General features: G+C 42.8%; 1 protein-coding gene, 2 long non-coding RNA genes and 2 pseudogenes across 3 annotated transcripts; 3 read left to right on the top strand and 2 right to left on the bottom strand.

The window, feature by feature from the left end:
• The first annotated feature begins 6785 nt into the window (after positions 1-6785).
• Positions 6786-10990, top strand: LOC120292857 (annotated as a pseudogene).
• A 173-nt stretch (positions 10991-11163) lies between these two features.
• LOC120292858 lies at positions 11164-11701 on the top strand. The gene is made up of 2 exons (XR_005550473.1): positions 11164-11252; positions 11338-11701. It is a non-coding gene; the product is annotated as an uncharacterized LOC120292858 (long non-coding RNA).
• A 1215-nt stretch (positions 11702-12916) lies between these two features.
• Positions 12917-14015, top strand: LOC120292856. Its single transcript, XR_005550472.1, has 3 exons — positions 12917-13065; positions 13515-13592; positions 13673-14015. It is a non-coding gene; the product is annotated as an uncharacterized LOC120292856 (long non-coding RNA).
• Positions 14016-14928: 913 nt separating this feature from the next.
• On the bottom strand, positions 14929-17428 carry LOC120292855 (annotated as a pseudogene).
• A 297-nt stretch (positions 17429-17725) lies between these two features.
• LOC104444704 lies at positions 17726-23134 on the bottom strand. The gene is given in 11 exon segments (XM_039310819.1): positions 17726-17865; positions 17991-18149; positions 19146-19322; positions 19437-19780; positions 19783-20072; positions 20114-20448; positions 21348-21412; positions 21633-21714; positions 22139-22208; positions 22856-22884; positions 22997-23134. Coding segments are annotated over 10 exon segments (1668 nt in total). The 3' UTR covers positions 17726-17865; positions 17991-18011.
• Between the last annotated feature and the right edge of the window lie 2887 nt (positions 23135-26021).

Here is a 26021-nt window from a genome sequence, read left to right as displayed (position 1 = left end):
GAAAGTCGTGTCGTGACGATCTATTTTAGGAACGTCGACTCATCATCCGAAGAGTTTTTGAGATTCCAAGATTTTTACGGAAAATTAGTTCGGATGTCGCTTAAAATCAACGAAAATTCAGTGGGCAGAATTAAAAAATTTTGAGCATGTAAACTGAGCTATTTGGCGAAGGGCATTTGCAAGAATTTTTGTGGATTTTTCTATATCAAAATTTGAACCTCAATTAGTGAAATTCGGAGAGACTTATGGGAGGTTGGATTTTGGATATCAAAAGTGGATTATTTGTGATAATTGAAAGAAAGTAATGGGGACAAGAGGATAGGCTTGTGGACTTTTGGAGACTAGATAATGATGGATTAGATATTTAATTTGATCTTTCTTCCTCTCACCCACGGCTTTTCGAGCAAGCCTCACGCGTCCCTCTCCCTTATCCGTTCGTTCTCTCTCCAAGTCGCTCTCTCTCTCTCTTTTCTTTCCTTCGAAGACCGTCTGCAGCTTCTGTTTTCATTTTCCTTTTCTCTGGACGCCACAGCTCCTCTCTCTCTTGCTGCCCTTCTCCTTCACCGTTCGAACTCCAGCGCTCATCTCCGCCAGCTGCTCCGCCATTATTTGGTTTCCCTCGGTCAACTCAGCAGAATTCTCCAAGTGAAGCCAATTTGTTGACCTCAAAGCTCCACCGAAGACCCTCATCTCACGCCAGCAGGTTGCTGAAGCAGCTCCAGTTTACGTGGCCGTCTTCAGCTTCTTCAGTCCACGGTTCCACCGGTTTGTTGACCTTGCACCGCCTTCTTCATCCAGCTGCGCGAAGACCAGTTGCCGAAACAACTCCATCGCCCCGCCCCATCTTGGACCGCCAGCAGAACCCACCGAACTCCCCTCGCTTCCTCGTTGTTGCCTCCATTTTTCCGTGTGAAGAAACCGATGAAGCCTCCACCGCTTGCAGCAGCTCCTTCGACAACGTCCCAGCTGCAGCTTTCCTACACGCGTACGAGACACCACCAACGAAGACTGCACAGCTCACGCGTGATTTTCCTGCTCCCACGCGGCCAGCGTCCATTTCCTTTGCTCGTGGACCAGCCGCAGCGAGCCCATTCCGGTTTTCAGTGGCCCAATTTCAGCTCATTGGAAGCCCGTGAGCAAGCAGCCCACGAAATTGCAGCTCCAATTCAGTCCGCAATTCCAGCCCGCCTTCAATTCCAGCAGCCCATCTTGAAGCCAGCAGGTTCTATTTCAGTCAAGCCCGGCCCAAGACTTCAGCCCTACTTAAGTTCAGCTCAACCCATCTTCAGCAGGCCCAATCCAACTTGGGTCCAGCCAAAACGAGAACAAATCTCAGTTGGTACAGATTTTTGAGCTTGGTTAGGCATTTAAGCTCGCCAAGGTGTCGCGTCCCCAATTTCGGCCGTCGCTGCCTCCGGTCCCATTTTAATCAGTGAGTTTCTTCCTAATACTTTCTTAGTTTTTAATTATCTTAAAGATTGATTAGATTTAAATTAAGTGCGATTAAGTGCTTTTTATATTAGAATAGATTAGTGATTATTAGATAATGGTGACGCATGTTAGGCAATTGAATTGTGCAATTAGCGAATTGACGTGCTAATATTTATTGAATGCGTACAAGGTTTTTTCCCGACCTTATCGAGAACTGATTAGGCATTACGGACCTAAATTGAGTTTTTAGTATTTATTTATTAATTTTCGAAATTAATTTAATTATTTAATTATTTTCCGTAAATTGGCAAGGGATAAGTTTGACGACCTGGAATTTTATGCTGATTGTGGTAGCGCATGATCAGTTTATTTAATTTGAGCTTTATTTTGTGTTGAATTGAATTATTTGTGAAATAGGGAATTATTCTTTAATGGAATAATCTTTGGTTATTAATTGGAAAATAACCTTAGGGTGTCGGTTGTGACACCAAAAGTGTTTTGGTGGACTATAGATAATTGTGGGATTTGTGAAAAAAAATTATAATATTTTGTAAGGCGATCGTGTAATGCACGCATTGGTATTTTTATCAGAATTAATAAAAATGGTGATTTGATTAAATGATCAACTTTTAGCATACTATGAAAGTATGGCTGGCAGTTTCTGGTGAGCTATAATATACTATATTGATAATTGCAGCAGCTTCTGGTGAGCTATAGTATACTATATTGATAATTGCGCACCTTCCTGTAAGCTATAGTATACTATATTGATAATTGTGCACAAGTGTGAAGCATAAATAGTATACTATATTAGTATAATTGCGGCATCTTATGGTGGCATATATAATATACTATATCTGAATTGAGGCAGCTTTTGGCGAGCATAAATCTATAGTATATTATCTCGCAAGTGAGGCAACTTACGTGAGCTATATACCTATTATCGCATAATAAGCAATCCTAAGTATGATCGGACTTATAGGTAGTATTGATTGAAACAGCCGGGGAATGGTCATCGTTGACATGTAATCGACTGTCGATTGATCATTGTTTGATCGATGTCGTGGAATGATTGATTGAATTGAAATGACCGATGAATGGTCGATTGAGATGAAATCGACCGGGTCGATTGATCAAGATATTGATCTCGATTGCTAGGGTATCTAACGAACTATGTTAATATGCAAGTGGAATCTAAGGCCAAGGTAGTGTGCATAGGCAGCCCAAATAGTGTATTAATTCACTAATCGAGTCTTAGGAGGTAGAACTTGCTAAGACGTAGTCTCATCCCGGTTCTGAGGCAACATTTCAGGACCCTGATGAGGAGCCTGAGGAGAAAGAACTTGAAAAGGAGCAGAAGGAGAACCCGATGATCCCAGTACGACCCGAATGAGGACCGAGATCCTAAGAACCCTGGTTATAAGTGGTTGAGTGTTAGACTAGGACTCGTGAATAATATTATATTATATACTATAAGGTGCTTGTATAAAAAGTTTGGTTGTGAATTTTTAATATAGAAAAATATGACCCTACTTTTCTATCCCATTTCTTTATTGTCTTGGGATTATAATTGCTTTGTATGTGCATATTAAAATGAAAAGAGGGTCGGTGATACGTCTTTGGGACATCGCATTTAAATTCGGCCAAGGTAGGGATGTGCGCGTCTTGCGAGGATCGGGCGTGACAAATATATCCTAGCCGATGTTGCTGAATGCTCGGTCATTATTAACAATGCGTCAAATATGTAGCTATTAATCATGTCTAGCTAGACAATCATAAGAACCAATCACAAAACCAACCTATCACATTCTTCTAACAATGCCGGTTCATGTTCATGAGGTAGATTCAAGACAACCAAAATATTGCAACTCATAGATGTAAGCAATAGCTTTAACTGGTTCATTGCCCGACACCATTAGATCAACTTGTCGTACAGAAGAAAGGGAAAACATTGATCCCCTCTCATCGTTGATAAGTAACAACAAAAGAGATACAAATCATATAGAAGTTGAGAGAAAAGATAAAAGAACACGGCTTAGATAAAGCAGCGATAAGAGGAATTTTCTAGACACATACTTATGTTCCAATGGGCTCTCTGCTAATTTTAATTTTATGAAGTGCATCTTTGACATCATTGGATGCAGCAGCTCTCTTCAGTTCTTCATCTAATGTAAAATTGAACCTTGCGCCAGAAATGAACACAAAATGATGAGCATTGAGGCACAAAAATGACTATACCATAGATAAAAGAAGCAAAAGCTCCCTTTTTGATCTCTACAAAATCTTGTACAAATCAAAGAAAATGAGCCTCCATATTGCATGGCAGAGAATGAAAAAGAAAGTAAGCTTCTTTTGTAAGATGAGCAGCAAAAATGCAAAGGTTTACAAAGCTCATCTAAAGAATAAGGAAGTAAACTCTCTCAATTCAGGGATTGTGCAGGGATGCAGAAAGATCCAAGAATCTTTGAAAGAAAAAAATCATACATAAAGTACAAACAGTAGGCTAATGGTTCCGGCACACTCTAGTGTAGATATGTATTTCATGCAGTCATTACTTCCTTGATTCAAACGTTTACCTACTTGTGTAATCACATGTTTACACACATAATACATCCATTTTGTACATAAAAAATGATGTGAATAGAAGGAAGACTACATTTGGTGCATACGGGTGTAATCGAGCGGTGATATGCAGCTATTATACAATTTCATGCAACTACTCCAAGGCAACAAACTATGGAATTCATGAAGGTTGCATAATAAATGGTCTTAGGCACACCAAAAAAGAATATCCAAAACTAAATAAATTAATAAAGAAAAGGTCAACAAAATTTAAATAATACAACACCAAAGCGAATGGCAGGAAGAAGTCACAGAGGATCATCCAGAAACGTTTCCTTTGGAGCTAGAGTGTTACAATTTTTTTCTTGATGAGATCGTTGAGTCTTGTACAGTGAACAAAAATTCGAAGATAGAAGAATTTAATATAGTCTAATTCCCAAAAACTTCTCATTGAGGAAGAAAACCAAGTCAAATTTATTCTAACCTCTCCCAGTTAAATCTTCAACCGAGCTAGTGTTGATATTGTAAAACATGCTGTCGGACAAAAATTTAGGTCATCAATTATTGGATCAATAAAGGCGGAATGGTATGAATAAGAGTTAGTTTTTGATGGAGACCAAGAATAAAGAGGTGGTAATAACTAGACTTCAGCAACGTCTCAAATTTAGAAACTCTCATGTGCTCGATCCTATTGGCATCGCTGGAGAACTAGCTATGTTCTGGCATGAACGCATTTTAATACATATGGAGCGAACCACTTAGAACTTTTTTTATACAACTTGCACGGATGCTCAATCTGGGATCTCTAGGCGTCTCACTTGTGTCCATGCACCAGCAACTTATCAATTTTGCCAACTACTTTGGATAGATCTTCGACAAATAGCTTATTCTTGTTGAAGCGAGAGCACCACTCCTTCATCTTCTTCACAAAGGACAAGGTCGAGATTGAGGAGGTGCGCATGGTCGTTGTGTGGCTCTCCCATCCGGGACTAGAGACCAAGGGCCTCTGGCGCCCTATCGCTAGGGATTGGTCAGTCAAGCCCTTGTAGTAAGGACTAGATTTGCAGTTCCGGACGTCGACAACGGCCTGCCTCCGGTTATGCTCCTGGAGATTCTCCTCAGTCAGGTTAGAGTGCGCCGAAAGCTCGCTCCGGTGGCCCCCAAAGGAGGGAAGGTTGGCGAAGAGCTTCTTGGTCCATGAGGCAGATAGTGGGAATGGCGACGAGTATGTGGATAGGGATGACCGCGGCATTGCATTTGCCGAGTGAGCAGCTGTTTGATGAGAGCTATGGAAGAGTGGTGGATGGCGTGGCGAGCATAGGAATGTGGTTATAACCTAGGCAAGGTAAGACAAGCGGCCAGCGATGAGTCCTAGGACTCTTGCTTTGTTTTGGCGACGGAAACTATGCCAAAACATTCATGACGGTACGACGACGACACGAGTTGAATCTTTGTATGATAATAATCAAGGCTGGAGCTTTTGGTCCTACTCTCGCTTCATTGGATTAGTTTTGACAATTGCCAGCTAAGGAAGGAGCATTCGGGCGATTTTCCGACAAGGGACGAGGGGAAGATCCGAGACATTGTTAAGATTCTTCATTGGGAAGATCCGAGACATTGTTAAGATTCTTCATTATTATATATGCATTTGCATGTAGACGGGATGGTGGCTTGGATGAATGTCGTGTGTTTTGCTAATAATGTAAGATACGTGTGAATGGGAACTTTGCACGTAGTGTATTTTACTATGAAAATCCCATTTTTTACAATTTGAATAGTTTTCATCAATGGCAATTGTTGACACCTAAATTTTTGCTACCCGTTTAGTCATTTGTCGTATTAAGAAATTAGGGATTAATTAACTGCATAGCATTTAGTTGTAGGTACATTTATTTTTTATTTGCATTTTATTGGACCGGTGGTGAATGGGTTTAAATTTATGTTTATGAGCTCTAATTGGGTAGGCCGGGCTAGGCCCACGAAAAGAGCAAATTAGCCCAAGCCCGTTGCTTTTTAATTAATTATCTTATGAGAAATTGAGATTTGATGCGATATTACGGTGGTTTTTGACATTTAAAAAAATATATTGCAATCTTATCTTTAGTCTTTTGCTGGTTAAATCATTCGGAATATTACGGAGGATAAGAAATAATCTAAAATATTTTGTTGTGGATAGAGATTTCGAAAGATTTTAGAGTTGGATAATGGATCTTGAGTGAATCATCTAAAAAATCTTCACAAAATTTTTTTTAAATTATTTTCAATCGCTGAGTCAATATATGAAATCTTCATTGGTAGAGCAGTTGATTCGTTTTGCTCTATAAAAGGGGGCTTGGAGGTCGAAGTGAAGAGGAGAGAGCTTTTCTTCCTTGTCCATCTTCAGCAAAGAGAGCTTTTTCTTTTTCTTTTTCCTAACAACTACATGGAAAAGAAAATATTGGGTGGGTTTAACCCAACACGTAGGCGGTGGGTTAAACCATTCGATGGTCGACACGTGGCGTCACGTTGGCGAGGGTGTCGGCGTTCAAAATTCGTGCGGGCGCGTGTGGGGCCCAACCACTCGATGCTCCCTGCTCTGCGACGCCTGCGCCCCCTGTCGAATCGTCCTCTCTCTCCTCTCTCTCTCTCTCCCCCTTCTCCGTTCCGTTCCGTTGCGTGCGGGGAGAACAAAAGTCGCATCTCTCTCTCCATTCTCGCGCACAGCTGCTTCTCTTCCCCTCCTCTGCTCTCTCTCTCCATTCCGACGAGCCCTCTCTCTCCATTCTCGACTCCGACGCCCCTCAAGCCGGTTGCCTCCGTCGCCCCCGACTCCGGCCGCCGACGACGCCGCCTCCTCCTCCGCCCCCGACGCCCTCTCGCGACTCCGACGCTCCTCAAGGCGGTTGCCTCCGACGCCACCTCCGCCTCCGCCCCAACGCCCTCTCGCGACTCCGTTGCCCCGACTCCGACGCCGACGCCCACCTCCGCCTCCGCCTCGGCCGACGCCCTTTCCACCTCCGCCGAAACCTCGACCGATCGTTCGGCTGCAGACTCTGCTCATATCTCACAGCGTCCTCGTCAGGTCGATGTTTGCCGCACCGCCGTTCACCAGATGAGCGGTCACCAGGTCTCTCTCCGTCCCCCGTCCCGCTAATCTAGCTCCTTTACGTCTCTTCTCGTTTTTTTGGTCCGTGTTTATCCGTGTCTTTATCTCCAGCCGATGGCGTTGGAGGAGAGATTCTAGTTTCTCTGGCTTTGCTTTAGTGTTCCTTGATTCTGTTGGGGACGCCCGTTTTCGAGAACGGGTTGCCTTTGTAAGTGAACCGTAGTTGAGAAGTTTAAACTAGTTGAACTTGAAGATTTGTAGCAGAGTTCTGAATTTGGCCATCATGTGTTTGATTAGAAATAGGTTATTGACCACGATGATGGGATGCCTCGAGTAAGGATAAAATGTAACGTGGCACCTTTTTGGATCATTGGTAACTTGATACTCTAAACGTCTTTCGGTTGTAAATCCATCTATACCGTTCATGTATGTATGGTGTCTCCTTCTGAATCATCTATCAAGGTTTCGTTTGCTTCATTAAAACACGCGAGTCGCATCACAATAGGAGAAGGGTCCTCTTATGGAAACAAATAAATCCGAGCACAAGTGGTTGGCATTTAAGTTTAGATTCCTTTAACAGCACTAAGGATTATCTTACAAGCCTCTGATACTACAGGGAATGCAACGCACCTATAGAGTAACAAAGACCTGCAGAAGTGCTATTTCGCCTATTTGAGAAGTACATGGCCTCTGATTGAGTTGAAAAAATATACATACTCTGATCATTTTCTAAATGGTCCAAAGTACAATGGGCGTTTTGAAATTTCACTTTCTTAGCGATGCCTGCGTTACATGACATGACTGCCAACCCCAATGGGAATAAAACCTTACTCCTAGTTTTGTTGATTTTCCGCTTGATATTAGCAGACTTTAATGAGACCTGTTATTGTTGAATGATTGATTGAATTCATGTGCCTGTCAAACTTTGCTTCTCTCTCCTTGGTAGTTATTGTCAACTACATCATATTGAATGTGCTAGATGAGTCCCAGGTACACTAGGTGACAGTGAGATTCTGCTGTTTGAGCATCTACATGTGATCTCATCTCAAGTTCTTGAGAAAGAAAGGAAATTCATAAAGCATTTATGATTGTTCTACATCAATGTGAATATTGCAGGCGGATGAATTAAATTAGAAATGCTGAGCATGATCTACATCGAGTTGAAAAAAGGCTATTACTTGAAGAGCATGTATGTCATTGTATCATAGTCATTAAACTAATGTCCAAAAAGAGTATGTGATAAGTAAGCACTGGTATAAATAGAAATTTTTTTCAAGCTACCCATTAAGTTCACATTAAATATTAAAATTAGATGAAGTACAAAAGAAAATAGAAAGACCTAACTGAAGTAGAAGACGGTCCTGTCAATAGCATGATAGCATGATTTAGAACAAGTCTGTTCATGTTCTCACATGAAATTCAAAGCATTCAAAAAGTGTCCTCTTCATATTTTTGGGTTAAAAAGAAAAAAAGAGAACACTCTTTGGCCTTACAGCATATGTCAACATCTCACAGTCATACTTGTCTTCTTATCATTGGCCTTATACATCTCAGTGTCCATAACTAACTCTCATTGACTAGGAAAATCGTCTAGATACCCGTTCTGCTTCAAGCATTTTGTTTAGTCATTACCTGTATTTTAGTTTCAGCAATCCAAGTCCTTGGACTTCTGTTATCCATGGAATAATCTACTGTCCAATTGCTGTGAGAACCTGTAATGTATCTATTTCTGTGTGGTAGCCTAGGAATTCAAAGGGATGTTGTATGATTGTCTATTTTCACAAACGCATTCAGTATGGGGACATATCATTGTTACAAAAAGATGCGGCGCTTGTTTTGGAAGTAATGTGGATTGCAAGGAGATTATGGACATTTTTATTTTCTTACACACAAGAAAAAATCAATGATGTATTTAAATTATCTTCTCAGTTTACTGAGAACTTTTTAATAATTTCAACATCTATCTATACTAACAATATCAAAATACTCATGTAATTCTTTTCTCATGTGTATATAGAAGAAACCATACTACAACATTTGATAATTTACATATCAGACTTTCAGCCTCATAGATTTCTTTTATTGCTTACATATATCATCTTTAATCTCCATTGAGCTCTTAAAGAGCTGGGACATTGGTTTGTCTTTTCTCAATCTGTAGGCGTTAATTACTCCTTTTGAGCTTTACCTTCTACGCTGTGCAGACTTATTCCGAGTCTCGGGGGCACAATTTTACATTAAATGCCACATGCATGTGCGGACGTGAGTGTTCCACTAAAGAACTGTGCCATCGTTTTGATGAAGAGATACCTGAAAGTGCTAGGCAACCTTCAGTCTACCCTAGGAATTTTGTAGAGTTTTGCTCATACAAGGCAATGAATGCGGCAACAAAAGCTCCTGATTCCTCTTCGCCTGATGTAGCATGAGTAATAGGTAGAGATGGTTGGTGACAAAGCTGGAGGCATTTGTTCATCTAGTTTTATTAAGTGACTGTTTGTTTTTCATGTGGAATTTAGTCCCAATGTCACTCATTATTAGCCCGTGCATATTAGTAGTAGGATTATGTCATTTTACTCATAAACGATAATGATTGGGATATTTTATTTCCTTAGGATATAGGGTTAATTAGTGTAGGTGTCAATTTGAGATGGATATTGCTATTAAAAGTTTTGAAATAGATGAGCGTTGACGTTGTAGAGAACAGCCGAAATCACTGTCAAATGCATTTTTCTATACAAGATCTATACACTGCTTTGTAGTATTGTCTTCTTAGACTGAAAGTTGAAAAAAAGGAAAAGCATGTAACTGTGTGAAAGCTAACTCGAAGTCACTGTCAAATGCATTTTTCTGTCAAGAACAGCCGAAATGTGACTTCATGTTTCTCATATTTCTCATCCATGATCAGAGGAGGTCACGAGATGCATCCTCTGGGACAGCTGATCAGGTGGAAAAGCATGATGAACAGAAATCTGAGGTCCCAGAGTTCTGCATTGATGCTGGTTCAGCTGGAAACATTGCCAGGTTTATCAATCATAGCTGCGAGCCCAATCTATTTGTCCAATGTGTATTAAGTTCCCACCAAGACATTAAGCTGGCTAGGGTGGTTCTATTTGCAGCTGATAACATACCACCATTGCAGGTAATTCATTTTCTCTTGTGATGCACTCTTCGCTTGGTAGCTATAGACTTAATTAAATATATTCAGCAGCACTGTGTCAAGTCGTAGCTCTCTCTGTCTGTACTTATGTGTGCGCTTACGAGATATAGGTGCATGCACATAGCTGCTAGTCTGAAAGCCTTGCTTATTCATGAAACTGACTGCTTTTATTTTAGTAAACTTTTGCTGATAGATTTGTTGAAAGTGTGGACCACTGGTTCTCGCTAATTTTGAGGAACTGACATCTTTTAAGCGGGTTTGTTCTGGTTCTTCTCAGCATGACTGACTCCCAGTTATTTCGTCTGTAGGAGCTTACGTATGACTATGGCTATGCGCTTGATAGTGTTTTGGCCCTGATGGAAAGGTGAAAAGAATGCTATGCTACTGTGGTGCAGCTGATTGTACGAAGCGCTTGTTCTAAAACATTAAAACATTCCAAGTGCTTGTTCCACCTTCTGTGGTTCTTATGCTTTTCTTAGCCAAGCAAATTTTGTGGTAATGTGCTATTGCGTAAGCTTGTCTGTTCCTGTAATCTTGTCTCTGCCGTGACAGGTTTGATACAGTAGGTTAGATTCTATAGCCAGAAACGGAGAGGGAAAGCAAATAGGTTCTGTTGTGAAAATCAAAGAAGTGCACGTCATTTGTCGGCTAAGGAAGTTTTGTGTATTTAGGATCTGTCATTTTCCCGTGTTACGATACTTTGGGCTTTGATTGCCCACTATATCTGCAAATGAAAATTCAGGGGTGAGAGGGGAAGCAACAAAAGTGCTTTTCCCTCACTAAAAAGACTTGGTTTTGTAGAACCTGTGCGGTTGATTTCTTATATTGTGAGCCCTTTGGTTTCCTTTCAAGTCACTCACGCCATGCGGTCACTTGAGTGTCAAGTGCCTTGCTGCTTCCATCAAGTGGTCCTGGCTGAATTATCTTCCGGGAAGACAACTAGGCTTGTGAAATCTCATGCCTGACAGCACAATTTTGCATGACACTTCTGACCTGCATGTCAAGAGAAAACGCAAGGTAATTCTGATGCTTCTGAGAGCAGAGTATTGTCATCACTTTTTGATATAGATTTAGGGTGACCAAAAATGTCATTTTGTTGCAGATTGAAGAAGCCCATGGGTTAACAAGATTGATGAGCAGTGTCCACCATCCTTTCACTACATACCTCATAGCCTCGCTTTCTCTAGTGCTTCTATCAATTTCTCCCTTTCTGAGATCGGAAATGAGAATTGCTGTTCAAATTGTTATGGTGACTGCCTGCCTTGTCCAGTACCCTGTGCTTGTGCATGTGCAAATGGGGGTGAGTTTATATACACTGTGAAAGGTCTTGTAAAGGAAGCTTTTTTGTTGAAGTGTATTTCTGTCAATCGCGACCCTAAAAAGAGCCACCACTTATATTGTTGGGAATGCCCTCTAGAAAAGTCAAAAGATAACAACATTTTAGAACCGTATACGGGCCACCTGAAAGAAAATTTATCAAACAGTGCTGGAGAAAGTGTGGTTGTGGTAAACATTGTGGCAATCGAGTGGTGCAGCGGGGCATAAGTTATAATATGCGGGTAAAGAATTGTTTTCGTGTTATTTTAAAGCTTTTGCCGGATGAACTGCCTAAAGGTGCATTTGTATGTGAGTACATAGGTGAAATATTAACCATCAAGGAAATGCATGAGCGAAATTTGAAGAAGGGTGACGCTGCGAAACGTACTTATCAGGTGCTCCTTGATTCTGATTGGAGCTCCATGTGTGTGAAGGATGATGAAGCTCTTTGTTTGGATTCAACGACCTTTGGAAACATTGCTAGGTTTATCAACCATAGGTATTTGTTTGTTTTGAGAAGTAGCATTCTTATGTTTATTTGGTTTTGAGCTCTTAGATTGTTATTGCATCTGCCTTTAAGATGGAAATTCCTCAATATTGGATGGTTTAATTCGTAAACGTAGCTCCTGGCAGAAAGTTCACTTTTAAGCATAAGTCCTTTGGTCTAAAGCTTTGAGAATCCAACTTTCAGCTGCGCATTGCAAGCTTATCTCCTAAAACAGCATAAAAATTCAAGACACCTGGAAAGGATTTCCCTATTCATTCATCGTAGAACTCATGTATTAAACCTGGTGAAACTGAGTTATTTGCTTTGTCATCTGGTACTGCTATTGTTTCATGAGGGACTGTAGAAAGCAGACCTTGACTCTTCTCTTTCAAACGACCATCCCTTGGTCAAGAGAATCAAGTTACCTCCATACCTTCACTGAGATATCTCACACATTTTATGTTTTTAAATTGCTTATCAAAAAAAAGACATTCAGATTTTTGGCCACTGTATGTGTTATTTCAGAATTGCATGATCTCTGTGATTTAATTGTGTAAAGTACAATTTGAGATGGAAATTGCTATTAAAAGTTTTGAAATAGATGAGCGTTGACGTTGCAGAGATGAATTCTAAATGCCCCCAACTGCAATGCATGAGCTTAAAGCTTTGAGTCATAATAACTTCCCATTTTGATATAGGTCAAAGTTCTCAACAAACTTGCTTCAACTCGAGCTTCAGGAGTAGGTAGCGGCAGCAGAGTCTTGACAGATTTGGTAGAGGGTCTAGAAGAAGCAGCCGTTGCTGTAGAATTGAGGTTGAAGATCAACCAGAGTCATCCGGACTTAAAGGAGGGTACGTGGTTTCTTGGTTTTCTAGCAATGTCGTTTTCTTTTTCCTTCTCTAAGATCCTGATAGTGTAGAGGTTACAGATCTTTCTGAGACTATGGAGAGGCAGTGTTGAAGCACTTGGAGAACTCTATTGATTTGGACCCAAAGCTTCAGAAAGCTCCAGTAAATTATAAAGGAGTAAGTTTTGAATCGATGAAGTTATTCTTAATAGATTGGACCTCATCATTTCAGCAGCTATTTATATTGTGTATTATCGTGTTCATATGCTGAGGAGACAAGTTAATGCTCTAATTCTCAATTAAAGTACATACGTTTTGAATGCTCTTGGGGATGGGAGCAAGAAGGAGAGTTAAACGTCACAATGGAGTCCATGTTGGTTCTTGATTTGTATCTACAAGAGGAGTCAAAATTATAGTCCACAATGAGTTGAGCAAAATGCTGTGTGCTTACCAAAATAATATCTGAACTAGTGACCTCAGAGGAGTATTTTACTATAAAGTAAATGCAGGTCCATCATGCTATCTAGTTAATTCCTCTTTTCTTTTCTCCTGAATAGCGCAAGACACTGGGTGAGCTTTGCATTTTGCATGTGATGCTGATCTCTAGTCTGATTGCTGCTTAAACAGGTCCGGGTATCTGGGTTTGGAGGATGGTTCCTTCTGAGGCTCTCGCTTTATGATCCTGTTCTTCCTCTTAACATTGAGGTAGAGGAATCTCTTACACAAGCTACCATAAAAATGATTTTATTGGATTAAGAATTCAAATCAAAATTTATCTGCTGTAGGCACCAACTCACGATGACGCTGTAAAACTTGGACTTGCTGTGCTTGGGGCTATTAAGGAGTTTGCAGCTTTGGATACATCCGCTTTAGACAAGTTTGTTCAAGTATCATGAGCCGATGATGCAGAGCGCTTTGGTACAAGTATCTTTCGGCACATTAGACTAGCAGTTAAAGTTGGCTTTGGTGTCTACCTCTATACAGTACGTATAATCAGTGCGTCAATCTCTGATGCTGAGGAGGTTCATTTTCCAGATGGTTTTGGTCACAGGCACTCAAAATAGTACTTGATGGCTATGTTTACTTTAGTTTTTACTTATGTTCCATGTATGCAACAGGGATGTTCTGATAAATAAACGTTCTTCGACTACAGAATTTGTCGGAGGGATGTTTGAAGTTGTGATGCAACTAGTTTTTCTCGTTTTTATAATGTTCGATTAATTTTGATTGCGCGTATCTCCTGATCATTGTTCTTTACATGGAATGTACATTTTCTGTGCTTAAATGTTGTGATGTTTCCCAAAGACATCCCACGCATCTAATGTTTGTAATGATGAAGACTCATATTGGATGTCTTGATGAACTGACCTAAATCTCTTGCGTCCGACAACTCTGGCTCACGTCCCGTTTCTTTCTGGTTCATGAAACTATTTTCTGAGCGTGAACTTAGTATTTGGGAGGTGGAACAGAGGCTGTCTCTTCCAAGATACTGATTACTTGCCCCGCTGTTGATCTAATATTGAGGTCAAGCGCCATGTACCACGCCAAATGGGGATCACATCCTCTGAGATTGTAGGCTATGTCAGAAAGAGTCGAGAGTTTATTGCGGTTCACAGTGCAAAGGTTTTTTAGTTTCGTCTCTCTTTTACTTTGTAGTGATGGCTGATGATAGCAATGAGGTTCCGCATGATGAAAGCCACTGCATGAACAAGACTATTATTGTACTTCAGCAAAACATACCGAAGCAGAAATTCCAGGAGTTGTCATGTGTGGAATCTCTGCTACTACACATGACAGTCTTCCTACCCATTGTTTACTGTTCTTGACATTAGACAATGCCACCTTATTGCATACTCCAGGGATTCTTTGGATGTTAATGTTCATTCAATGGATTGGGTCTATAAATGATTACCTTATTGTATTCTGAAAAATCAAAATGAGGAGAAACATGAAATTCATGAGAGCCACTATAAGGACTTAATGGGAAAAAATAACTATGGGGGAGAGGGAGGAGAAACATGAATCCTGGATCGAGGCAAAGTATTCACCTTCTTAACTTGTATGAATTTATTGGAAAAGAGCATTTGATTCAGGCAAAAAGCAACATAATAAAGTACAGAACCTCCTCTCAGCACCACTTGATTATCGTTCCGCTGTAGCTCAATACTACTACAAAACACGAACGTCACAGCCAAAATCGCAGAGCAAGACTTGCAAATCATGCTCAGCGGCTATGAATGATGAAAGACATACATATGTAGTACCATAACTCACACCCACATTACAACTTGAGGAAAACGAACTCCTCAATTGCAGAGATGTCCCCGATCCTCTTCAGAGTCTCCTTGCTGGGCTGGTCATCAACTCCAATTGCCATCACGGCTTGCTTTCGCAGTGCAATCCTACCAACGCTCATGAAACTGACATTGACATTCTCTTCTCCCAAAATGGTTCCTACTGTGCCAATCATACCTGGCTGATCAACTTGCCTGCACAATATGATGCTTCCTCCAAGCTCACATCCACTTCGAAAGATCCCACCTTTGTGAGATGTGGGATCCCATCCTTCACCCGCCCCTCAACCGTGATCTCCCCAGAATCTGAAATGGCGCTGGCAAATCTTGATTCCACATTTGCAATCTGAACCTGGACATACTCAAGAGGACTCTCTGGTGAACCATCTAAGATGACCCGCTCCTCTGTTATTCTTAGTCCTCTCTGCTAAGCAGTAAAATCTGCATTGACCAAGTTCACAAAGACATCGAATATGGGTTCAATTATACCCTTAGTAATCATAGCACGGAGTAGTCTAGTGTCGAGATCATCAGGTGCTCTTGCAGAAGCATATGTCACTTTTATGGTTTTTACACTCTCCCACCCCCAACTAATTGAACGGCCAATCTCCCAAGCTTCTCAGCAAGTACAACAAATGGTTTCAGCTCTGTAAGAACCTGCAGCCAAAAAAGGAAATGTATAAAGAACTCAACATTTATGTTACTCAAGCATATCTTGAGCCAAGTTCTGCCTTCTGGATCTTAAACAAAGCACCCTCAGCCATCAAAATCGTCATTACAGTCATCCAGAGTTACTTGTCTATCACACCACATTATTGACCCACTTCCTAAAGGAATCGACCAAGGGAAGCATCTCTTACAGTCTTCAAAAGCTCACTTCCTCTGCTCATCTTGTACTGAGAGGAAGCTGGATTTGGGCCAAAGCCAAACATCAACGAAATTAAACAATTGTATACATATCGGATGATTCCAATCAACCACCTCAGTAAAAAATGTTTGCCAGAAAAGATCAAACTTCTACTGAGCACTGACAATCATTCTCCTCCACGGTACATATCAAACAATTGGGCCAGCATATTTTACGGTCCTCAAAATCTCACTTCCTCTATTCATCTCATACAAAAGGAAGCTGGATTTGGGCCAAAGCCAAACATCAATGAAATTAAACAATTGTACACATATCAGAAAATTGCAATTGATCGCCTCAGAACAAATCTTTGCCAAAAAAAGATCAAACTTCTAGAGAGCACCCATACTCATTCTCCTCCAAATCACACATCAAGCAAGTTCCATCACAACAATTATGCATCAGAGCCCAAGCCATGATGAGATATGTCAAATACTGAGAGCACATATATTGAAGATTGAGAGGAAACATATTGGAGGATAAAAAGTTAGAAATAGACCAAGAGATGCCAAACAGCCAAGTTGTAGAAAAAGTTCTTGATACCTCAGCAGGAACCATCGGCGCATTGACAGCAGTAGCAGCCAACTCTCCTTTTAGAGCTCCAATGACAGCTTCAGCAATTTCAATAGCCACTCCTTCCTGGCATGTCAAGTGACCGTTTTATATGCTTTCTAATAATATAGACAAAGTTAAAGTTGGGTAAACTGTAACTGTTCACAAACCTGAGCTTCTGTGGTACTGGCTCCAAGGTGTGGGGTCACCGTGACCCTCTCGTGTCGTACCAACTTGCTGTCCTTCGCTGGTGGCTCCTCTGTGAAGACATCAAGTGCCGCCTGCAACAAGGCTAGTATGTGCTTCACCTCCCAAGGCAACAAGAAGGAAACTCAACATTTCAGATATGAGATAGCAATACCTGAGCAACAGTTCCAGCATCCAATGCCCTCACAAGAGCTTCTTCATCAATCACTCCTCCACGAGCAACATTGACAATTCGAACTCCTTTCTTCATCTTTGCAAAAGTCTCATCATTGAGAACCTTTGATGTAGCAGGTGTCAGGGGCATGTGTAATGAAATGAAATCTGCAGTTGCTATGGCTTCATCAAAGCCCACAAGTTCCACCCCCACCGCGCGTGCTTGATCTGCGGGGGCATAAGGGTCATGTGCAATCACATGCATACCAAGACCTTTGGCACGACGTGCGACTTCTGATCCAACCTTTCCAAAACCCATAATGGCAAGCGTTTTCCCAACAAGGGACACACCCACATATTTGTTTCTTTGCCACTTTCCTGCATCAAGCAAAACAACCATATGTCAAAGACCAACATTGGTATAGCCTTAAGAAAATGTTGGCAACTCACTTTGTCCCCTATAAAACTTAAGCATTGACATAACTAAGGAGGCAAAATCCAAAAAACCCGTGCATCTCCTACCAATAGTAGCATGACAAGCTGCTTTAGCTCTTGTTTACTGATTGCACAACTCAATTATTCTTCTAGTTTTGCTTTATGGTATGATGTTGAGCAAACATGCATAGTGGTTGAAATTGCTATTCATATTGATCGTGCAGTGCCAAAGGTCAATTCCTTATCTCTAAAGACTTGAAGGCAACCCCTTGCTTGCAGCGGCCAATTCCATCAGCTCCAGCTGTTCATCCTCCATAAGCTCCATGGATTCCTCGGCAATTCTGCGAGCAGTGGCCTTCTCCACTGCAGCTTTTCGTCTCTCTTCTTCTTTTTCTCGACGAAGCTCTTCTTTTTGTCTCTTTTTCTCCGCCTTCCAAACAAAAAAAACCAGAGAAGATGGTAAAGAAAAGAGAAAAGAAGAGATGCTACTTAACCAATCAAATAAAGCAAAAGAAACTAACTAGTGAAAATGCAATGTCAAGCTCAAATACTTACCTTAGATTCTTTCTGCAAATACTACTCCTGTCGCTCTGATTCTCGCCTTTGCTCACGTAGCAATCTCTCCTCTCTCTGCTGTTCACGCATCAACCTTTCTTCTTCCTTCCTTATTTCATGATCAAATCTTTCCATATCTTTCCTCATTCGTTCCTCAGACTGCAATAGAAAAATACAGGATATCAGTACATGCCAAAGTTTTCTCCACAAAGCTCACATATCCTTAACACTCAGCACAACTCTTCAAAAAGGAAAAGGAGGAAAAGTGAGGGACAGGGAAAGAAAATCAGTCAATGTCCAAAGTTTTCTCTCGATCTTCTTCACATTAACAGGTTTCAGTATCCTCTGTTTTCTGCACCCACTCTCATTCCATCCACTTTCCTTCATTTCGCAAACAAAGACTAAAGAGAATCGAGCCAAAAGGAAACTCCTTTTGTCCCTTGTCACACTTTCATTGAGAACTCATGACGATCGGCGACCCAATGTGAAGGAAGATGGAAAGTATGATGACGAAAACAATGCCGAATACCTCAATAAAACTCCAACATTCATGCAGAGAATATCCACTTAGGTTTAGTGCGATGGTTAATCTTTCTTTGTTTAATATCAGTTCTAAATGTGACCTTGTAAGCAAAGAAGGTTGTTATCTTTAAACGAAATCAATGTCATGAGTTCCCACCCATTGTAAAACAAGGAAGTAGGTACATCGACTGAGCTCTAGTCAGTATGACAGTTGTCCTCCACGAATCAATCGAACAAGAATGCACACTAAACCACAGCGCCAATGAATCGCCAAGTCACACAGATTTGATAATGCAGGCTACCTTTCCTAATACATAACATGAGGAGGCAATTATATTGTTGATGCAGGGAATGACCTCTTAGTAAGACCAAGAAAAGGCTGCAGCGAGTGAACGATAGAAAATGCTGGATCAGCGGAGATTGACTAATCAATGTGTGATATTCACTAATCGACCATATATAATAGAAAACTTCCCAGGGCAAAACTCTGTCAACATCCACGGCCATGTACCGTTCCAAGTGATTCACAAAACACACACCTCTCTCATTCTTCCTTCTTATAGCCAGCACGGAAGTAGACTCCATGCTATTTATTTGATACATGTACAAGCACGAACGTCAGCTAAAGGTTACCTTTATACCCAGTAGTGCCATTAACTGAAAAATGAACTCTGGGTGACCAGGCCAAGCCGCTCCTGTGACCAAGTTTCCATCGGTGAAGCAGCGATCGATTGGATCAGGTTCTAACCATGTGGCGCCGGCTAGTACCACGTCGAGCTTCACAACAGGATATGCTGTACATTTCTTCCCCTGCAACAATTCACGATGAATACACCGGTTATACCCTGATGATCTCAAGATACAATAACACAGAATGCCATTCAACTTCAGAAAATTTTCATGTCAAATACAGGAAGACAATACCTGTGTATCAGTGGATGCGTTATCTAGGAAGCAAATTTTCTCAAATTCAGACTTAACAAAACTAGGATGACCAAGAGAAGTGGCAAGCAGCGCCCAGGCTTCCATAGCACTTTCTGCACTAGAGAAAAGAGTTTTCATCTCCTCCGACTTCTTTTCATCCAATGATGATACGTCTGATGAGACTGCAAGATTCTCACTCTTAGAATACACAGAATCATCACTTTTCATTTTATTATCATTCTTTTCCATAGAACGCGCTTCCTTATTTAGCCGAGAAACTGCCGCAGTCAAAACCATCAATGCCCCCAAAACAGAATCAGTTTGCTGCAACAAATCTTGTGTCACTTTTTTATATCCGGAATTGAAGACTGAATTGCACTTCTTAGAAGTGGCCCGCTCTCTGCGGAATCATCAATATCTTGTCTACTCGGCCTTGCAAGCCCAGATTCAACGTAAGCTTTTTCTGCAACTTTCCGGGATTGTATGCCAATCTTATTTAGTACATCAAAACCATCCCATTTTACATTCTCAGGGACAGGAAGACCAAGTTTCTGTACAACCTTCTGATTGATAACATCTGCAAAGTTCTTCCAGAAATGTTTGTCAAACTGTATGGATTCACCAACTAGCATTTTTCTCCATTAGCATTCTCAAATCCAGTTGAATCAGGGGAAGACTCAACAACAATGTTCTCTTCATTCAGTCTCTGGTCATTCAGCAATGGAACATCTACAGATGAAGACTTCTCAGGTGCAGCAGTGGCATTGACCGATTCCCCTTCTGCTACATATTTACCACTATTTAAAAGCTTATCCTTCCAAGGATATGTCTCATTAAAGGATTTCAACTGCCCAAAAGCATATTCAACAAACTGCCGAGCCAGCACACTATCAGACCCAACAATTGATTTCAAAGTAGACTCAAACCCATTTTGCCTGAGGAACTCTGAAACAAATGGGAGCTTCCACCACTTCTTTCCCTCATCAATTTCATCAAAACTTTTATATCTAACCTGAAACAGCATCACCAGTGAGCTTGCTCATTTTTCCGGCATAACATACAGAAGGACGATAACTGGTATCTTAGTAAAGCATGGAAAGAAATCCACAATAATGAAACCAAGGTTAGAATTCTCATAAATGGAATTCAGATACTCATCACCAATTTTGCCTGGTTCAGATAGGATTCTCTAATATTCCTACCAAAGTCCAATAGTGGAAATATTTTTTCTCCTCCCAGCATTATTGTCTGATTTCTGAAAGATTGTTATTAAACTTGTTTATTAGTAGTTCTTATTCACACTTCATACATGTGAGACAATATACAAGCACTGCGTGTTTGTGTCATATGCATCTCAGTAGATACTCGATTTTGACATACAAGATCAAATGGACAAACAACCCCATGATTGATTCAATGTCTTTGAAACAGATAAGAGGTTTACTTTGTATTTCAATGTCATCTTTTCCACCAATATAATAAAGCAAGTTTAGCCTATTGGAAAGGGCTGAGCTGGAGTGTGTGCAGACTTAGATGTCCAGGGTTCATAGCGTATTGGTGTAAACTGGTTCTTCAAGCATCTAAGATTTACCCAGCGACTGTTTCATAATAACAAAAGAGAAACGATGTTACAACATCTTGGAGAAAGCTCTTATACAGTAATTGCCAGGTACTCAAATAAGCAAACGTTAATAAAAGCTCTTGCTAATGCTCAATGATTCACAGATAGATGCTGGAAGCTATAGGCCTAAACGAAAACTCTACCTTCTAATTGGAACTTCTCTTGAACAATTACAAATCATATATAGATGTTTATTTCAAGAAGTCAAGAGTCTTCAAACAGAAATCCTAATCGTCCTTTTAAGAGAGCTTCCAACTATGTGATTGATATAAAAATGTTTCCACACTTACCTCTAACTGTATCTTCCCTCTACCACCCATTCCTTCTAATTCCACAACCATTTCATGTGAATCTCCTGGAAACAGACATGCTCATCAAGAAAAAGTACAATTTCCATATGATAGTCATTTCATCCATTGCCAAGGTCATAGAGTATCAAATAATGTTTCACAGGAGAAAAACTGATCTGGTATATTGCTCATTTATTTGACTTCTGAACCACCAAACTAAACCACCACCAGCATTGCACAATAAAGTTCAAAATACAAATCGACAACAAATTCAATGATTCTCACCATCACACAGAAGCTCCAAACAGATTCCTGCATTGCCCATTCGCTTGTGTGGAGTTACCAAGTTTGCATCCCAAGCTGCCACCTAGCATCACACCACAGTGAACAACAAAAAGATCAACAATTATTCAGCTTCAGTTCATGCATTTAAGGATAGCTGTATCCATTTGCTGAGCGCCAAAATCAGCAAGGACTTGTACCCAAAAAAAACAAAATGGTGGAGTTGCTTGCTTCGTGTTATGTTAATGCAAGATATATGGCACAATCAACTTGGGATTGTATCAAATAAGGCAACAAATGAGCAAATCTCCTTAGCATGTAAAAAGGAGTCCAAAAATTGATGCAGCAGTTGGCCCCCTCAAAATGGCGTTCATTCATTTATTACAAAAGTAGCATCACATATTTTTAGGATAAGTCCTTCCTAAACATGCCAGCAATTCGGTCTCCAGTTAGTCCACAGATGCAAAGTGGAAAGGAAGTAATGGATACCACTCTGGTAGAGGATTAACCTGGAGGTTTTTAGTCGAAGGGAGCTTAATGTTAAAAGTGAATTCCTCATTCCATGTTGGCTCTTTCTTCCTGTCAGCAAATTTGATTGACAAATAAAGTTGCAATAAGTCTGTAAATCCAGAGTAAACTTAATTTTTCCTCCATATGCATCATATGCTCTCATCTCCTGTATTCTGTATACAGTAGATAAACTAAATTGCAATTAGCCAATGTAAAAGAGCTAAAGATTATTGCTTCAGAAGCTTCAGCAAAATTGTTTTGCAGAAACTGATGGGGAATGCTAATAATATGTCTTATCATTTAGGTCATCATGCGAGAAGCACAAAAAATAATTAGTAGCTGATAAATATTGTATTTCTCATTTTAAAAGTGAAAGCACCCTTTAACATTTTAAGGGAAGGAATTCCATAGCCTGCACCAACTTAATATAACCGCTCCTTGAGTACGGCTTTGTCAACTTGGGAAATTACATGGGCCGTGTGGGGTATTTTAGAGAGGAACTGCTAGCTACGTTTAGTAAAGAAGTGTGGAAATAAGTACTTGTGGTCTATGCGGCTGCTAGAACTGCATAAACTCCCAGAATTTCCGTGGCAATGAAAGTGCCGTTTACAAAATTTTTAGTTTTTCCCTTGCATACACAAGTTTCCATGTATGCCAAAATACTCTATAAGGTGGTAGGATAAAGTAAAGGAAGTACCTTGACAATAAGTAGACACCCCATTGGACCAGTTACAGCTCGGATGCCCTGAAATATATACAATAGAGCAAAATGAATCTCATAGACAAGGAGACAAAACATAAAGCAAGAGATCCATGACATTTTCCTTGTTTAGTCATATAATCATGAGAAAACATACAGCTAGAACAGCATCGACTGGTGGAGAAGCAAAAACATCACCACATATTGCAGCTGCTAGCATCCCTTCACCCACGAATCCAGAATGAGCTGGCTCATGGCCGCTACCGCCAACTGACAAAGAAATAGCATAGATCATTGAACTGGAGATTCTTATGAATAAATCATGGCCCGCTGTTGAAGTCCATCACTTTCCTTCTAAATGATTGAACTGTAAATGAATTAATTGGGTAGATGAAGTAGAAGCTGTGGGGAATGAGGAGTTGCGAACAGATCAACGGTTTCTAAATGAGAGGTAAAAAAGTGTTTCTGAATATAGAAACATTGGCAGGAACTGAAAGATAACAACCATATCACGCTGATGCCATGGACATCACCGACAAAATAAGAATTCAAGAAATTCAATGCGCACAATTAGATTCTAAAACATTAACATAGAAATGCAGGAAGACAACATTAACCTGATATAACGACGACCTTGTCATATGTAGCAGGCGAAATATCAGCCCGCAACACGACCTTCACCTGCATTTCCACCAATAGGATTGGAATGGTCGTGTGAGTTACCGAATAAACTGTAAGACTAATGAAAGAAGCATAAAAAAAAAAATTTACGAAAGGGCGTCGGGGGCGGAGGGCGGCGTCGTCGGCGTCGAGTCGGGCGACGGAGGCAACGGCTTGAGGGGCGTCGGAGTCGGGGACGACGGAGGCAACCGGCTTGAGGGCGTCGGAGTCGGGGACGACGGAGGCAACCGGCGGACCCGCAACACGACCTTGAGGGGCGGAGGCGGAGGCGGAGGCGGCGTCGTCGGAGTCGCGAGAGGCGTCGGGGCGGAGGCGGAAGCGGAGGCGGCGTCGTCGGCGGGGCGTCGGAGTCGAGAATGGAGAGAGAGAGCTCGTCGGCGAGAATGGAGAGAGAGAGCAGAGGAGGGGGAAGAGAAGCAGCTGTGCGACTTTTGTTCTCCCCCGCAACGGAACGGAACGGAGAACGGGGAGAGAGAGAGAGGAGAGAGAGGACGATTCGACAGGGCGCGAGGCGTCGCAGGCGTCGCGAAAGCGGGAGCGTCGAGTGGTTGGGCCCCACACGCGGCCCGCGCGAATTTTGAACGCCGACACCCTCGCCAACGTGGCGCCACGTGTCGACCGCTGAATGGTTTAACCCACCGCCTACGTGTTGGGTTAAACCCACCCAATATTTTCTCCAGGGAAAAGGAAAAAGTCTGCAGTGAGGGAGAGAGAAGACCGGTGAGAGGACGTGCGAACAGAGAGAGAGAGGACAGCGAGGAGAGAGAAAAAAAGGAAAAACAAAATCTACTATTTCTCCTCTTTGGTGTGCCCCTCGCCGACCTTCAACGACGGCGTCACGGCGTTCGCCACCGCCGCCCGCCTTGCCGGCGACCCGTGCCGACTTTCCGTTGCTCCACCTCCGAACCTCTACCCCACCGACGCCGAAGCTGCCCGGTCCGACGAAGCCCCGCCTTGCTACACCACGACGCCGCTTCTGTTCTGCCCCCAGCCGAAGCGCACCACGATCGCCCAGCGTAAATCCAGCGATCCGACGTCCCTTGCTCGCTACTCACTGCCGTCTCGCCGGTCTCGCCGCGACGGGCAGCCCCGCCGCACACCACTACTGCTCTACCGATCTCGCCCACGACGCTCCTGCTCCGACGCCAGTAGATCCCGAGCCAGTCGACACGTCTCCGCCAGCCCAGTCGTCCGCGACTCCCCCTGCCGACGCCGCTCCTGCCCTGCTCTGCCACTCGCCCGCGATTGCCCAACAGATCTCGCCTTCGCTCGCCGTCCATGAAGCCCGACGCCGACGGATTTGAGACCCTCGCAGCAACCGCGACCCGAATGCCTTTGCTTCGCCTTACTGTCGCTGATTTGCAGCACCAGAAGTCTCGGCGTCCTTGCTCGCCTCCGCCTGACACCCAGCCGACGCCGTGCCGCTATCCCTGCCGTGTCCCGACACCGCTGGAGCCCACATCGTCGCTGCTCTCGTCTCCCCGGCAGCCCGAGCAGCGCATCTCACGCTCCGAGCAAACACACGCCATAGCAACCGCATGTCCGCCTTGCTCCGCCTCTGCCCGAGCCGAGTTGAGCCGTCGCCGTCCAGCCGCACCGGTGATTCACCTCGCCGGAGCCCTGAACGCCTGCGATCCAAACCCCCTGCTTGGTGTTGATGAATTGGCTGCCCTAGGGTCCGTTTGGAATCAGCTTTGGAAGGAGCTTTGGCCATCAAAAGCCCCTTGGGCCAAAATAAAGTGTTTGGGAAAAACTTTCCAAGTATCTTCAAGGCAAAGCCAACATTTTGAAGGCCGAAAAGGCGGTGGAGACACGCCTTGGGCTTTGCATTTTCGGCATGCTACGCCCGCCTTTGTGCACTTTTTTTTCCCGAAATTATCCTCATGAATTTTTTGATTTTCCGGGTGCGTGCCCTTGTCAAGCCTTTGTTCATCTTCTCCGGGCGTAGAGACGCGCGACCTAGGCGATCTTCGTTGGAGATTCGGGCGACCTCCGCGAGTCGCAGATCAGTGGCCAACGCACGCGGTCGCGGCGGCCGTCGCACCGCCGCACCGCGACCTTCGCACGGAGCTCGTCGGGGCCGCGCGACCCATAGTTGCAGGTCTGGTCGCGATCAGATCTGGTGCCGGAGGCTCGAGCGGCGACCAGATCTGAGTCGCGCCTCGCCGCCCCCGGATCTGGGTCGCGGCGGCGCCGTGCGACCTCCCGCGACCTCGCCGCCCGGATCCGAGGGCGGTGAGGTCGCGCGACCCCACCGCGACCCGGATCCAAGCGGCGAGGTCCTCCCGCAACTTCAACGCTCCGGATCGAGGTCGCGGAGGTCGAGGCGGCGTCGCGCGACCTCGCATCCCGTCATCCGGGTCGCCGAGGTTGAGGCGGCGTCGCGCGACCTCGCCGCCCGGATCCGGGTCGCGGAGGTCGCGCGCCGTCTTACGACCTCACCGCCTCAGATCCGGGAGTCGGCGGAGGTCGTCGGAGGTCGCCGGAGGTTGCGGCGGTCG

The sequence above is a fragment of the Eucalyptus grandis genome, chromosome 4 (genome assembly GCF_016545825.1).
Source record: "Eucalyptus grandis isolate ANBG69807.140 chromosome 4, ASM1654582v1, whole genome shotgun sequence".
NCBI classification, from domain to species: Eukaryota; Viridiplantae; Streptophyta; class Magnoliopsida; order Myrtales; family Myrtaceae; genus Eucalyptus; species Eucalyptus grandis.
This window is presented reverse-complemented; position numbering and strand designations above follow the sequence as displayed.